Source organism: Haemorhous mexicanus, chromosome 3 (assembly GCF_027477595.1).
Source record: "Haemorhous mexicanus isolate bHaeMex1 chromosome 3, bHaeMex1.pri, whole genome shotgun sequence".
Lineage (NCBI taxonomy): Eukaryota > Metazoa > Chordata > Aves > Passeriformes > Fringillidae > Haemorhous > Haemorhous mexicanus.
In genome coordinates, this window is record NC_082343.1 from 108,214,639 (window position 1) to 108,229,020 (window position 14,382).

Here is a 14,382-nt window from a genome sequence, read left to right on the forward strand (position 1 = left end):
TGAATGTGGCATTTGCAGGGTGTGAAACAAGTACAGATGTTGTTCCATACATCCTTGGCAAACCACTTACCAGATATAATATTCTGTGTAATTATATTGCAGGGTCTATAAAATATGTGGGATTTTTTCATTTTAAAAACCCATCGTTTTGACTCCTAATTTAAATATAATTTCAAAAGTATTTGGATGATTATAAATGCCAAGTGTATAAAATTATTAGATTCTTTTAACAACTAATTCTTTTTAATTCTTAGCTTGTGTGATTTATCCTAAAAGCCTGATTGACACAAGTAAAGTGTCAGTAAAGTCTGTAATGACAACAGGAATGACTAAGAACATACCTAAATCTTGCAGGATAAAAATATTAAATTGGAGGATGTCTTTCATTCTTCTACATTTTAAACATTGTTAATGCTTGAAATTACTGTTTAATCTTTTATCTATATTTACAGTAACATCTAGGTTTTAAAATCAAATACTTCTTTTTCCAAACATGTGACTTGGGGCAGTATTCTGTTTATTTCTTCCATGTATGCCTCCTTTATCCTTGAAGTTTTGTTTTCTTGGGTTTTTTAAACCCTTTATTTCATAACACATGTCCTTTAGGTTGAATACAAAATAACTTTCAACATCAATGTGCATATCATATTGTATTTTATTAAAATAAGTTACAAGATCCCAACTTACTTTCCCATTTTATTGAAAGAAGACATAGGCACATTTTTTCATTCTGCCTTGCCATTTCAAAGTTTTATATAATGTGATATACTGTATCCATTCACTTTTTTTCTGTATTTACTTTGAAGTAAGAGAATAAAAAATGCAGTTACTACAGAAAAGCAGTACCTGCAGTAGAAACTGAAGCACAGCAGGTATGAGTAGCTTCATGGCTATAAAGTGACTGTACATGAAGATCCTTAGGGTCACTATATTTTCAAGACTCTTATCTTCCTGAAGTCTTCTTGACGTTTGTCCATAATAATAAACTGCTGCTGTTTTGTAAGCTGTGCAATGAAATAAAGCTTCCTGAAAACAATAAAAAGGCTTGATTCTGAAAGATTATTTTAAAATCAAGCAAAATGATAGCTCAGACAATCTGCTGTCTGTCTTGATATGCCTGCAGCTTCTCAGACACTTCCTCTAGTGGCCAGTTGTTAAGGGCAATAAAATAGATGGCTATAAGGTTTGTTTTATTTACAGTCTTTCTCATTGCTGCCTTTTCAGAAAACAGTCTGGTTTCTAGATGAAAGCAATAGATGCTTGAAACAGAGATTTCTAAACATATTAGAGCTCTGTCAAGATCTGGCATCTTCCCAAATAATCTCAACAACCCTAGTATCTTAGAAAGAGCTGGATCAGGTGATACCCAGGGATGAGGAGCAGAAGGTGATGGTCTCTGCTGTGTTTTCCAGGTTGTCTTGAAAGGGTGCTGGGGATAGAAATGGGCCATCAAAGAATAACTTTGAAGGAAAGCCTCAGTTCTTTGTATAACCCACAACATCTTCTTGCTAAACATGAGGTCTTGGGGCAGAAAGATTGATCTCTGAAGGACGTGCTATTACTGAGATGACATTAAAAGTTTAAATATCTGGGTGTTCAGTTTTAACTAATTAGATGCCCTAGAATTATACATTGTAATATGGGAAAATCTAAGTTCTTCCCCCTGCTTTTACCAGGTAGATAAACTGAACTCCAAGCACACTGCATGAAGAGGGATGTGCAATTAGATCTCATAAAAATAACTTTGAATTTATTAAAAAACTGGGAAAGTTTTGTGTCCTCGGCAGAAGTGTTTATTTGACTTTCAGAAACTTTGGTAAACTGAAAAATTCTTCTGTCTATCTAAATGATGTATAAAACTCACTACTTTGCCCTCTTTTTTATAATCTTAAATAGTCCACTCTTCCTTGATTTTGAAGCCTCAGAGATTGGGATGATGACCACAGACATAATGCTCCTTTAAATCAATTCCTACTTGAATAAGAGCATCTTTGACAGAAAAAAGCATTCAGTCTCAAAAATTTTCAGCAAAGAAAGTTTGTGACCTTCCTTGGTAAATTGTAGCAGTGATCAACCACTCTCACTTGTAAAAATTACGCCTTACGATGTACCACAGCTTGTCCAACTTCAACTTCCAGTTATTAGCTCCTGCCATGTCATCTGAGGGCATTTATTTCAGCATTCAGGCTGGCTGTGGTACAACAGAGATCACCACTTGCTCTTTGTTTATTGGTTGGGATTTTTTTTTTCTCTCCCACATGTTTGTGGAATGTCTGATCCAGGGGCTGACCGTATTTCCCTTCCCGGCTGCAGAGACGGCACTGCAGCAAACGCAGCCGGCAAATCCCACCCCAGCCAGCACCTCGGGTCCCCCAAGGGCACTCAGCCTGCCCAGAGCCTCCAGCCTCAGCACCCTGCCTTGCAGCCCTCTCATGCTCCTGCATGCCCGGATACTGACAGGCTCACACATTTTCACGGAAAAGAAGGTGCTTGAAAATCACTTGGGACAGTGCCTGCCTATGGAGGTGGATGCAGAGGAATACCACAGATAATGGGACTGTTGTCACACTGCCCGTGAAGTTGTCCCTAAAGTTTTGGGACATAATAGGAGGGCTCGAAACTGAGTGTTTGATGTAACAGTAAAAGCCAACTAGAAGATTATGAGTTTGATGAACAGTGCTTGATGTTCAACATGGCAGATATAATCTAGGGGGTGTGGGCATATGCATTTATTTTATCTGTGTCATGTTGCTCTTCAATGAAATGTGAAAACATAGTGGTGTTTGCAGCAACCTATCTTTTTTTCCATAATATTTCTAAAATCACCCTCAAAATACTTTCTTCCCTGGTTTATAACAAAACTGTTACCTCTAAAATAGCAGGAAAGTGCCGAATGCCGGTGATCATGTCAGAAAAAGGATATACTTTGTGGACAGAGCTTCAAGGCGTGAGGTCACTGAGTCCTGGAGAGCAGCTATGGCTTCACACTTACAGGACTCTTCAGTTGTTATGAGACTGCTTGTTATGGCTCCTAAGAGAGAAGACAGTATTTACTATATTTACTACAATTATTGAACATTTAAATCCCAGGAAAATGTTTGATCCTGTGGAAGGATCAAACCCACGCTGTGAGACTACAGCAAGCACTGCAAGCCAGGGCAGGTGGGAAGGAGGAGCAGCAGTGAACAGGAGCTGGTGTGTAGCCAGAGACCTGAGTGAGTCCAGGACAGGGAAGAGAGAGCTCAACTCAAACCATGAAGGAAGCACAGCAGGATGTTCCTCACCTGCTTGCCTGGATCCTCTACACTCTTTAAATTAGACCATTACTGAGAAAAAAAATTAAAAAGAAAGGGCCTGGCTGCAGACACCAACCAGCCTCCCCTTCAACTTTAATTGTGTCGCCCCACAAGTACTCTTGGTTTCTGACATTTGTGACATGCATGCCTAGGGAGGATGGACACAAATCCATTCAAATGTCACATGAGTATAGATGGAGGGAATGACATCATTCAAATAGGCCCAAGCGAATTTAAAATCTAGCAGAAAGTCACAGCAATCAAACTGGAGGACCCAGTTAGTCTGACAGAGGAGTTACCAGTCTCTTCAAAAAGGGAAAGTGATCATTGCTATACTCCACAGTGCTTCCATTGAATCTGTTCCTAAGTCTTAACCTCAGTCTTCCAAACTTACAGGGGACCAGCCTCAGCTGTCCTCAAGAATTCCTTTTCCTTCATAATACAAAAAAAATCCTCCAACAATGATGACAATTTCACTGTAGTGTAATAATGTCAAGCATCAGTAGATAGCTGTGGGTTCTTAGCTGCATGAAAGGCAATTTAACATCACCTACTCCATAAAGTAAAATAGTTAAGGCTGCACCACTTTGCTGAAGGCTGAGAACAAATTTATCAACAGCTACTGCAGCACAGGTACTGTAGTGAGTTCACCATCCACATCTGAGACTGGAACAATAAGCTTTTGAAAGAAAAGCCTTCTTAAAAGAGAGCCTACAAATACATTTTCAATAAGTTATCAAGAGATAGTACATATATATAATACCCACTCTTAATAAATGTTTTTTTTACATTACTTGCAAAGGCAACAATAGCATATTAATAAATATTAATTAAATAATAAATAATATTAATTTTTTAATCGAGATATATAAATGCATAGCTGATCAATGTCAAACAATGTGTGTGAGCATGGTAACAGTGAAGTAAATTATACAAAGAGTAAATTATACACAAGTACATTTCCCTTTTTTCCTGGACTGTTTTGGCTTTTTTTGTTGTTTTTGTTGGTTTGGTTTGGGTATTTTTTCTTTTTTTTTTTAAATAAATCATTACATTAATACTCCCATTTTAAAAGGAAACTGCAAAATCTATGAGGTTGCAGATCTGGCAGTGCAGAAACTTATTTGTCTTAAAGCCAGTGTTGAAATTGGTGTCTCCTTGATTCCACTGAGGCTGTATTTGTTCAGCTCCCCTCTTTGGAACATTCTACTGGCTTTATGGTCAATGTACAAAGAAGAGCTGTTCAAGAGTCAGCTGGAAGAAGGCCAGTTCAGAACATCACACCAACATGGTTGGTTTCCAACCAATTGCCAGTTAACTTTTTATGTCTGCATTTAAATTCTCCAATGATAGATACAGATCCTGCTTGGATTTTGTCTGTTTAAAAAAAAAAATTATTTTTCCAACCAGCTCTGGCAATTATCCAAGGATATTCTGAATTCTTCTACAGTCCTACTGTGAAATTGAGAGTGTTCCAGTATTTGATATTCAAAATTTGGGGCATTCCTGTTGCCACTGGGATGCCCAACAAGACACACAAAACATGCTAAAGCTGTGTTTTTACACTGCCTTTGTGGTCAAGTCCAGACCAACAAGAAACTATTTTTGCAGATGGTGTTTGTCTATATCCACCAATTTTATAACTGTGCTCGTACACAGCATCTTCAGCCACTTGATGGGATGGCAGGTGATTCCCACTCTGAACCAGGGGAACAGCTAGGCAGCTCTTGAGGTCCCTTCCTACCCAATTTGACTTTGGATTCTACTTCAAACTGTGGAGAGGTTCTGCCAACATTTGATCCCAGTTTTGCCCATCTGAAAACAGCTGGTGAGTTCATTCTTGCCCCACTCAGCTTAGAGGAGATGCCAAGAATACAAGGTTTAGCATTGCAGCAGTTCTAACCTGAGTATTGTTCCCCTGGGGACTCCTCAGCCATTCGCCAAATGCTGGTAGGCAATGGAGGAGACTCACATCCCCAAGGCATGTGCTCCCAATTATTCCCATTGCCAACACCCCCAATTATTTCCATTTCAGGAATGCAGATTATGACAGATTGTATTTTTAAATACAGTGAGTCCTTCAAGGTGTGATAAGAGACAACATTAAACTAGTTTTAAATACAGTAACTGCTATAACTAAAGAAGGAGCAAACTAGCTCAAAATATTTTGGAAAGAGGCATAAAAGAATGAAAAGGGATTATTCTTCCTGAGAGCATGTGAGTTGATAGACCATTTCTCAAACAGATTAAAAATGTCTAACACATTTAAAAGAGGTGCTTCAATAAATAAACATATTCAGGAAAAAATCTGAACATTAAGTTATTACTTGAAGTTTTGTCAAGTTTTGTCACCTGAATTTAAGATAAAGCCTTCATAGCAGTCACAGGTCTATGATGCACTCACACAGACTTGCTGCCAGCCTTAGGTTCCTGATGCACACACACCAGTTCACACAAGATGTGCTTTGGAGAAGCAGCTATCCAAAACCAAGATAACATTTTTTAATGCTCCCCAATGGCAATGCTTTTCCATTATGGGAGCCTCTCCTCTATGAATCTTATCAGGAACTGCTGAGATGTGTAACTGATCTTGCCTTGGAGCAGCAATTGTCTTACTGGGGATTAATACAATAATTAATGCAAGGGATACCTCAGACCTTGCTCCCTCTGACCCAGCTGTGTAACCCCACCAGATGTGAGGTGCCACATCGGCTCCAAAGGCACACTAGGAAAGGTTTCCAGTACACAATAAATTTACAGTAAGGAGACTGGGAAGGAAAGAAGCACTTCTGACATTGGTATAGTTTTACTGTAACACAAAGTCACTGAGAAGCTAATGAAAGGAACAGCAGGATAAAATTCAGCCTGGAGGGAAGGACATGACCTCAAACAGTCTTGCATGGTGGTACACACATTCCACAGTACTGCAAAGTGTGTGACTAACCCCAGCTCTTCTCAACAATTTGTCAGTTCTGGGTGTGCTGAGTATTACATAAATTAGGGAAGGGCTTATTTATAAGTTGACAAAGACTGCATGATGAGTATTTACTAAGATTGTTACATATAAAGTTCTTTGTGTCTCTGACATTAGCTCAAGTGGGTGAGGCAGAGTGACACAGAACTGAGCTCCCCAGGCAGATACAAATATATTTACATGCTAACAAGAGCTACTGCAATACATGCACTTGGCTGGGGAGGGCAGGGCTGGAAAGGGATCAGCAATCTGCTCTTACTGGAGCACGTCCTCCTGTCTGGGTTGAGGGTGTAGCCTTGGTGGCAGTCACAGGAGTAGAACTGAGCACCCCTGACGCAGACCTGCTCGCAGTCGTGCCTGCCAGGTGCGCACACGTCGGCAGCTGAGGGAGGCATTCCAGAGAAAATATCAATCCACATCCAAACTTTAGAGAACATCAACCCATTTCCAAACTTTAGAGAATATCAATCCATAACCAAACTTTAGAGCTGTTCATAGTGATTCCCATTAGCAAAAGTATCTTCATTTGCATTCACACCAGGATGTTTTTACTGCATGTCACTGTGCTGTTAACCAGAGCAGGGTGCACAGAGCGTGTTTTTATCTGACTACCAACGTCACAAAATTAGTAGGAAATTTTGGAATACTGGCAACACTTTTTTGCAGCTGTAACAGATGGCAAAAGGAATGGAACTGGAAGTGAAGAAGTTACAAAACAATTATCCAATAGAATTTCAGAGAACAAATATCTTGATTTTAAGAGACTATTTGGCATTATTTCAGCTCTAAATTAGTTGGAGAAGACAATGTTTTATGGAGTGAAAAGACCATAAACAGAAAAGTATATGTGGCTGCTAAAAAAGATGTGACACCCACTACCAGTTACAAAGTGGGTACTTTATGTGTGAGGCTGCTGTTTCCTGCCAAATTTAACTCGTCAATTCTGAAAGGGCAAGCTGAGAAGGAGTTCCTATATTTGGATATCTTTGCAGTAAGAAGGCCCAGTAAGGCACAAGAAAAAATAAAGGGTGGAGAAAGAGAGAGAGAGAAAAGAGAGTGAGAAAGGAAGAAAGAAAGAAAGAAAGAAAGAAAAGGAAGGAAGGAAGGAAGGAAGGAAGGAAGGAAGGAAGGAAGGAAGGAAGGAAGGAAGGAAGGAAGGAAGGAAGGAAGGAAGGAAGGAAGGAAGGAAGGAAGGAAAAGAAGAAAAAAAGTAAAAAAAGGGAAAGGTAAAAGAAAAGGGGAAAAAAGACTTCTCCCAGACCTAGACTATTTTTGCATCATTTTTTGCACATCTTTGTGATATAATTGCAACAAAGACCTGGATGGTTGGGAAGTCATTAACAGGATTCTGCAAAATGAGATTCAAAAGGGGAAAAAAAGCAAGCACGTGAAGAAAATCATTTAAAGTTTGAGTAAGCAGAAGGAGAATCAGTGCTATTGAAATGAGGTTTGGGATTAGACTCCCAAAGGGGAGGCCTAACTGAATTAACATTCCATCACATGTTTATTGCCTCTCTGTAATGCCAGCTAAGAGCTCATCCTAAGCACCATATTTACAAAATCAGCTCCTAACCTTGGCAGGAAGAAATACTGAGACCCTCTGGCTTCACATCTTTGAGATGTGAGACCTGTGACTTACCTTGAGAGATTTGCCCAGGAGCTTCTTGGAACTGGAAACCTAAGTTCAACAGTTTGTCACACAAGGAAAGGGATTATAGTGGAAGTGGGGGGAAAAAAGGATTTTGCCTAAATAAATCATGAGACATCCAAAGGAATTCAGAATGAAGATCAAACCCTAATCAAGTGAAGATAATATAGAACAGATAATTTGTAGATAATATATACTTATGTGTACATCCCTGAGTACCAGCTACATCTATGCTCTTGTTCTCCACAAGAGACCAGCACTGAGAAGGAACATTTCCCTGTATCTTCTAGAGCTTTAAGACTGGAATATTTTTTAAGGTCCAAAGACATCCACCAGAAAGAGCAATCACACTCATGATGACACAGACTGCAATCATTGTTCCAGACAGTCCATGCTCTCCCTATCTCATTCCCTTGTGCTGCTTTACTGAAGAGTTTTCTGACAGAAGTGGTCCACATCACATATTGGATATGGCAATTCATGCTCCATAGGTGTGAAAATACTGTGAAGTCCTGAAGGAAATGCCAAATAGCATTTTAATTTTAACCAAATACAAGCTTCACACTACTGCAGAAGAGCCAAGGATCTCATATTACTACTGTACCTATGGAAAAACAAAGTTGCCCTGAGTTTTCAGGAGTTGTACAGAAAGTCTGGGATAATTTATCAGAAAAATAACATCAATTGACCAGATTTTTATAAGCTGCTTGCTTTTGGTGGAACACAATTTTTCCTTAATCAGATCTTACCTGAGCAAGTCTTCTTGTCTGGATTCAGAGTGTATCCTTCATAGCAGCCACAGCTGTAGGATCCATCATTACTCAGACAGACTTGGGCACAGTCATGCCTCCCAGGTGCACACATGTCCATGGCTGTGGTGAGCCATGGTTTAGGAAAGAAACCTGTTAATCCCTCCCAGATACTGTTTTAAAAGCTCAACATTTTAAACTATAATTTCCTTACTATTTAACCAGTGTCCTACTACACTATTATATTATGCTGCAGACAGGTGAATTCAGTTATTAATTATTTAATAGAAGAGGCAGATACATGACTACACCACATCTCATGCAGTTCTGTCTTTCATCAGCAATCCCAAGAGTCCTCTACATCCCCAGTAAGGATGAAGCTAAAAACCCACATGAGATGAGCAATAACCTGCCCCGTGTCAGACTAAGCAGCTAAACAATGTTTATGGAATTCTGTGAAGAACATAAAATGGTAGATAAGTGCCAAACTGCATTTTTCTAATCAACAAATTTAAAGAAAAATGCAATGTTACTGCTATTGGAAACAAGAAAAAGACTACAGCTGAGTTCTCATTTTAGGGTAACTCACAGAAAACATGTCCATCATGAGTTTCATATATTCAAGTAGTTTTTAATTCTTACCTGAGCAAGTCTTCTTGTCTGGATTCAAGGTGTAGCCTTCGTAGCAGTCACAGACATAGGATCTGTTGTTACTCACACAGATCTGGTCACACTCGTGCCTCCCAGGTGCACACACATCCACAGCTTGGTGGGCATGTTAGAGAAACAACCAATTGTTAATAACAAGCAGTTTGGGATGGAGTGCACTCCTATTTTAAAATATATTTTGATTTGGAATCAGCTCAGAAATGGCAATAGTAATTGAAGGAATTAGAACAAGTGGTAGGAGAAAATATCTACAGTGTCTACATTTGAAGACTTTGTTTCAGCATCTGGCCCTAATGAATGGATCTGTAGGCACAATAAAAAGGACAGTAATAGAATCAAACTACATCTCACCATTACTTGCAGCTGAGTTTTATTTATTATTCATGTCTAGAATTCTAATTGAAAAAGATACACGTTTGTTGTTTCAACAGAAGAAAACAGGTAGCATCTCAAATCCAAGAATAGTGGTTTTTTTTTTTCCTTCTAGTTGAACTCATTATCCAAAGGAATAATACCTGAGCAGGTTCTCTTATCTGGATTCAGGGTGTATCCTTCATAGCAGTCACAGAGGTGGGATGCCCCGTTACTCACACAGAGCTGCTGGCAGCCGTGGCTCCCCAGGGCACACACGTTCACAGCTACAAAGGGCAGTGACAGAGAGCAACTTCAGTCCCTCCAGAGGAAAGGAACAGGCATTACTCATTCATGCTTACACAAGTACATCTTGCACTCTTTGCTGGATTACTGGTAGTAAATGTCAGTGCTGTGTTGCTGTCACAACAAGTTACAGACCTCCTTTGCAGCACTCCATAGCCAGGAGAGAGAGGTCACGAGCGGCACAGAAATAACTTATTACCTGAGGTGGCAGGAGAAAAGATGAATTGAAAATGAGATGGTTCAACAAGGAGAGATATTAAGCATTCAGTAACATTACATGGGAAAGGAGAACTCAGCCATGAAAAGCTATTCTGGCTCTTTGTATGCAGTTCCTTTCTATTATGGAGAAGGGAAGGGGGAGGGGGAGGGGGAGGGGGAGGGGGAGGGGGAGGGGGAGGGGGAGGGGGAGGGGGAGGGGAAGGGAAGGGAAGGGAAGGGAAGGGAAGGGAAGGGAAGGGAAGGGAAGGGAAGGGAAGGGAAGGGAAGGGAAGGGAAGGGAAGGGAAGGGAAGGGAAGGGAAGGGAAGGGAAGGGAAGGGAAGGGAAGGGAAGGGAAGGGAAGGGAAGGGAAGGGAAGGGAAGGGAAGGGAAGGGAAGGGAAGGGAAGGGAAGGGAAGGGAAGGGAAGGGAAGGGAAGGGAAGGGAAGGGAAGGGAAGGGAAGGGAAGGGAAGGGAAGGGAAGGGAAGGGAAGGGAAGGGAAGGGAAGGGAAGGGAAGGGAAGGGAAGGGAAGGGAAGGGAAGGGAAGGGAAGGGAAGGGAAGGGAAGGGAAGGGAAGGGAAGGGAAGGGAAGGGAAGGGAAGGGAAGGGAAGGGAAGGGAAGGGAAGATTTTACATGAGATTTTTACTTAGATTTGTAGTTACTAATTAGTATTAATGTGGGTATGGACTACTGGTAAAATCAATCTCCAAAGCAATACCGGTGAGATAAAAAATCAGAAGCAAGACTGCTTAAACTTTCTCATATGTTTCTGAAAACAAGGCAATTTTGTGGCAACAAAATGGCAAAATTCCCATTTTCTAAAACAAGGAAGATTTAGAATTCTGCTAAAAAAGGCTGATAGAGTTGTCTTGTCTTTACATTTTACATGAACAAAATCTCTGGGTGATCTTTTCAAGCATAAATGACAAGCTCAGACTCAAATGGTCAGATTTTTGTGGTAGGAAAGTTAAATGTCCACTGACTCTGGCAGCTATTCAAGGCTGAGACTTTTCCATCACTGGGATGGCTTCATGCTGAATAATGCTCTCAGTGCATCAAGAACTTGATGCTAGCCAGCTATTTTTCCCCTGAACATTAATTTCTCTGTTTTCAGTTCACCCTGCAAATAAATTAATTGCCTTGGTCAAAGCAAAAGAAAATTCTAATTGCCACTGGTGAGTCCAGATTTCTGACCAAAAAGCGCTTCAGAGCTGTAAAGAGACCCAGTCTACCACACTGTCTTACAAGACCCTCTTAGATTCATTTGGTTTATAGGAGTCTTTTTAAAGACTGTTTCCTTCACCCTGTTTTTTTCATGAATCCCAGATTCTGGCAAACTGCACGCAGGCGACTCAGAGTTCCACTGGAAGCGTACATGTGTGAGCTCTCTGATTTACCCTCCAGCCTTGCAGGGGCCTAATTTCTATGCTTCAGCACAATAAAGAGTTTATTCCTAAGAACAAGAGATTTTTCTTTACTGCTATGAAAGGACTTGCTTTGGTGAAAACATGGGTGGACATGAGTGCTGTGTTCACAGCACACATACCTGTCCAGCCAGGTGGGCACTTGTGAGGATCTGGTCACACCAGCAGCACAACGTGCTGTCAAGCCAAACCTCAAGGCATATCCTATGCTTATTATTGGCAAAGTGTCGTGTCTGCAGATAGTCTTACACATTTATTTCATACCTAGAGAAAGAGGTTTATTCACTTTAAACATACTCAAAAGGTATGGTGGTAATTTTTAGTAAGGCTCTGAAATAACGAAAGTAACACACTGCCAACTAAGTTCCCAAGGAAGTGGTTGTTATTTTAACTCCTTTACAATGTCATTTATACCTATTTTACCTATTATTTGCTGGAGATTTATTTTAAAGTAAATTTCTTAGAAATTCACTAGAAAAATCTACTTTGCACAAGTTTTTTGTCAGAAAGTTGTCATTTGATTTCTGTGAGTAGGGCTGTGTCACAGCTATCTATAGGCAGTTCTAAATACTCCAGATGATCTTTTTTCCCTGTAAATGACAGTAACAGCCCACTCTGGCCTAGCATTTTTAGTGGAGTTCTAGCCTAAACCAAATACATACAGCATTTTTATAAGATCAGCCCTGAAAAAGCAAAACTAATTAATCCCATCCCACAGTTCCTTGTCTAAATCAAGTTGCAGAGAAACAGAGGGAGATGTGAGCCTGGCACACTGGAAAAGCCCAGCAGTGCCTAAGGAGTGAAAGCCTGTCTTGAGATGACCTGGTGCTGCATTTGGGCACTTTATCCTGCACCAGATTCCTCAAGCCAGTGTGATGGTTTACCTGCCATGCTGATTGTCCTACTCTGAATCTGTAGGGAATCCTTTCAGCTCCACACTGCCACCCTCCTTGCTTCCCAGTGAGATGGGAAAAGAAACGAGCAGCCTGCACAGCTCTGGTGTGTACCTTCAGTAATTCAGAAAATATATGCAGTCAAACCTTGTCCAAATTGCTGTGACTTCTCCTTCCCTCTAAATCTGACCAACTGCACAAGGAGGTCCACTCCTTGTGGTCAGGTCTGTTACCTACACTGAGGTCACTGTTCAAAATGAAAGGCCGTTACTTGGCCTCCACTGAAAAAGTGGGTTGGCTTGTTTGCCCAATGGATGGTAAAGGAAATATTTAGATGTGATACATAACACTTCTGAAAAACGTCTTTCTTAAGGAGTGGAACCGCAGCGGCAGTCAAAAGGAGCCAAGTTACACTGCTCTCTTGGACTGCTCCCCTTACCACAGAAAGTCTCCCTGAATCTGGATGTCAGCTTTTCGATCACCCCGTAGGTCTCCACATAGAAGACGTGTTCATCCAGGGGCTCGCTGGCCATCATCCTCAGGGACTGCACGTCTGCCCGGTCCACCCCGACCGCGTAGATCTCGATGCCGGCTGTCCGCGCGCTCGCCGCCACACCCTGGACCTGGTCCTGCGGCCGTCCATCCGTCACAACAATGACCACCTTGGGGATGTTGAAGGTTGCCGGCCGGGCGCCCATCTCCTCGGTGAAGACTTCTTCCATGGCAGTTTGGATTGCCAGGCCGGTCATCGTGCCAGCAGACAAGGGCTCAATGCGGGACACAGCCTCCTTCAGAGAGCCTTTGTCAAAGTAGGTCCGGAGGGGAAACTCCACCTTGACGGTGCTGGCGTAGTTCATGACGGCCACGCGCGTCGTTCTTTCGCCAACATCCAGGGTATCGATCATTTCTGACAGGAAGATTTTCACTTTCTCAAACTCTTCGGGTCGGACGCTGCGGGAGCTGTCTACGATGAAGACGAGGTCTAGAGGCCGGTTCTTGCAGGCAGTGTCTGCCAAGAGGGAAGGAAAATGCTTCAGTCACCTCCTGCATGGGACAGGAGCTCTCACCCAAGGGCAGCGAGTGCTGTCATGGCAAACTACTCCTGCCACATAATGCTGGTTGATTCCTTATGAAGAGGTTTCAAATTATAGTGAGCAACATATTAGAGAGCTGTAAATATTAATTTTGACAAGTAATAAATAACTGGGTTTTTCTAAGCATTAATAGCCTTTAAAATGTCTAACTATCCTTGAAACAAAGGGTGGTGGTTTTCATGTAGCAGCCAACAGAGATGAAACAATTATATATAAATGCATTCACTGTTTATTTTCATAAAGCTTGAATTCCAGTTTTTATAAGAAAAAAATGGCAAAACATCTGACTAGACCATATAGGGAATGGATTTTTGGATAGTAACAATATAAACTGCTAATTAGGAATTATTTCTTGTTTGTAAAGCACAATCTAAAATGTACAACAAGAACAAATAAAGGCCAACACGGAAAAAGATACAAATGATGTTGTAAAAATGTTTCTTTGGAAATTGTTATTGTTTATGGCTTGTAGAGCAGAGAGAGAAAAGTGAAATTACTCTTGAGTAATTTTATATGTAAAAATAAACATTTACACACACATTTCCAAAATTCCTCACTGCCAGGTAAATCTAGACAGAAGCAGAAAAGCCATAGCTTAGATCAGAGACAAGCATCACTTCTAGGGAGACAAAAACCAATCAAGACAGTCACAGTGGGCAACTGAAATGCCCCCTCCCTGTCCTGATACCACATCCTGACACAAATGGTACCATGTACTTAATTTATACCATCAAGGTTGGACTTGCAGCTAAAAAATGGACAACCCAAAACAAGAGTA

General features: G+C 40.9%; 1 protein-coding gene across 2 annotated transcripts; it reads right to left on the reverse strand.

Moving 5' to 3' along the window:
• Window positions 1-643: 643 nt before the first annotated feature.
• Window positions 644-13,640, reverse strand: MATN3 (matrilin 3). 2 transcript variants are annotated; one of them, XM_059842931.1, is made up of 7 exons: window positions 12,950-13,640; window positions 9,852-9,974; window positions 9,310-9,432; window positions 8,668-8,790; window positions 6,530-6,652; window positions 2,924-3,031; window positions 644-1,143 (listed from the first exon to the last, which is right to left on the reverse strand). In XM_059842931.1, the coding sequence occupies exons 1-7, from the start codon at window positions 13,413-13,415 to the stop codon at window positions 1,088-1,090; spliced, it is 1,122 nt and encodes a 373-aa protein (XP_059698914.1). In that variant the 5' UTR covers window positions 13,416-13,640; the 3' UTR covers window positions 644-1,087. The 2 variants fall into 2 exon arrangements, with proteins under 2 accessions (XP_059698914.1, XP_059698915.1); XM_059842932.1 differs by lacking the exon at window positions 6,530-6,652 and having other exon boundaries at window positions 12,950-13,638.
• Between the last annotated feature and the right edge of the window lie 742 nt (window positions 13,641-14,382).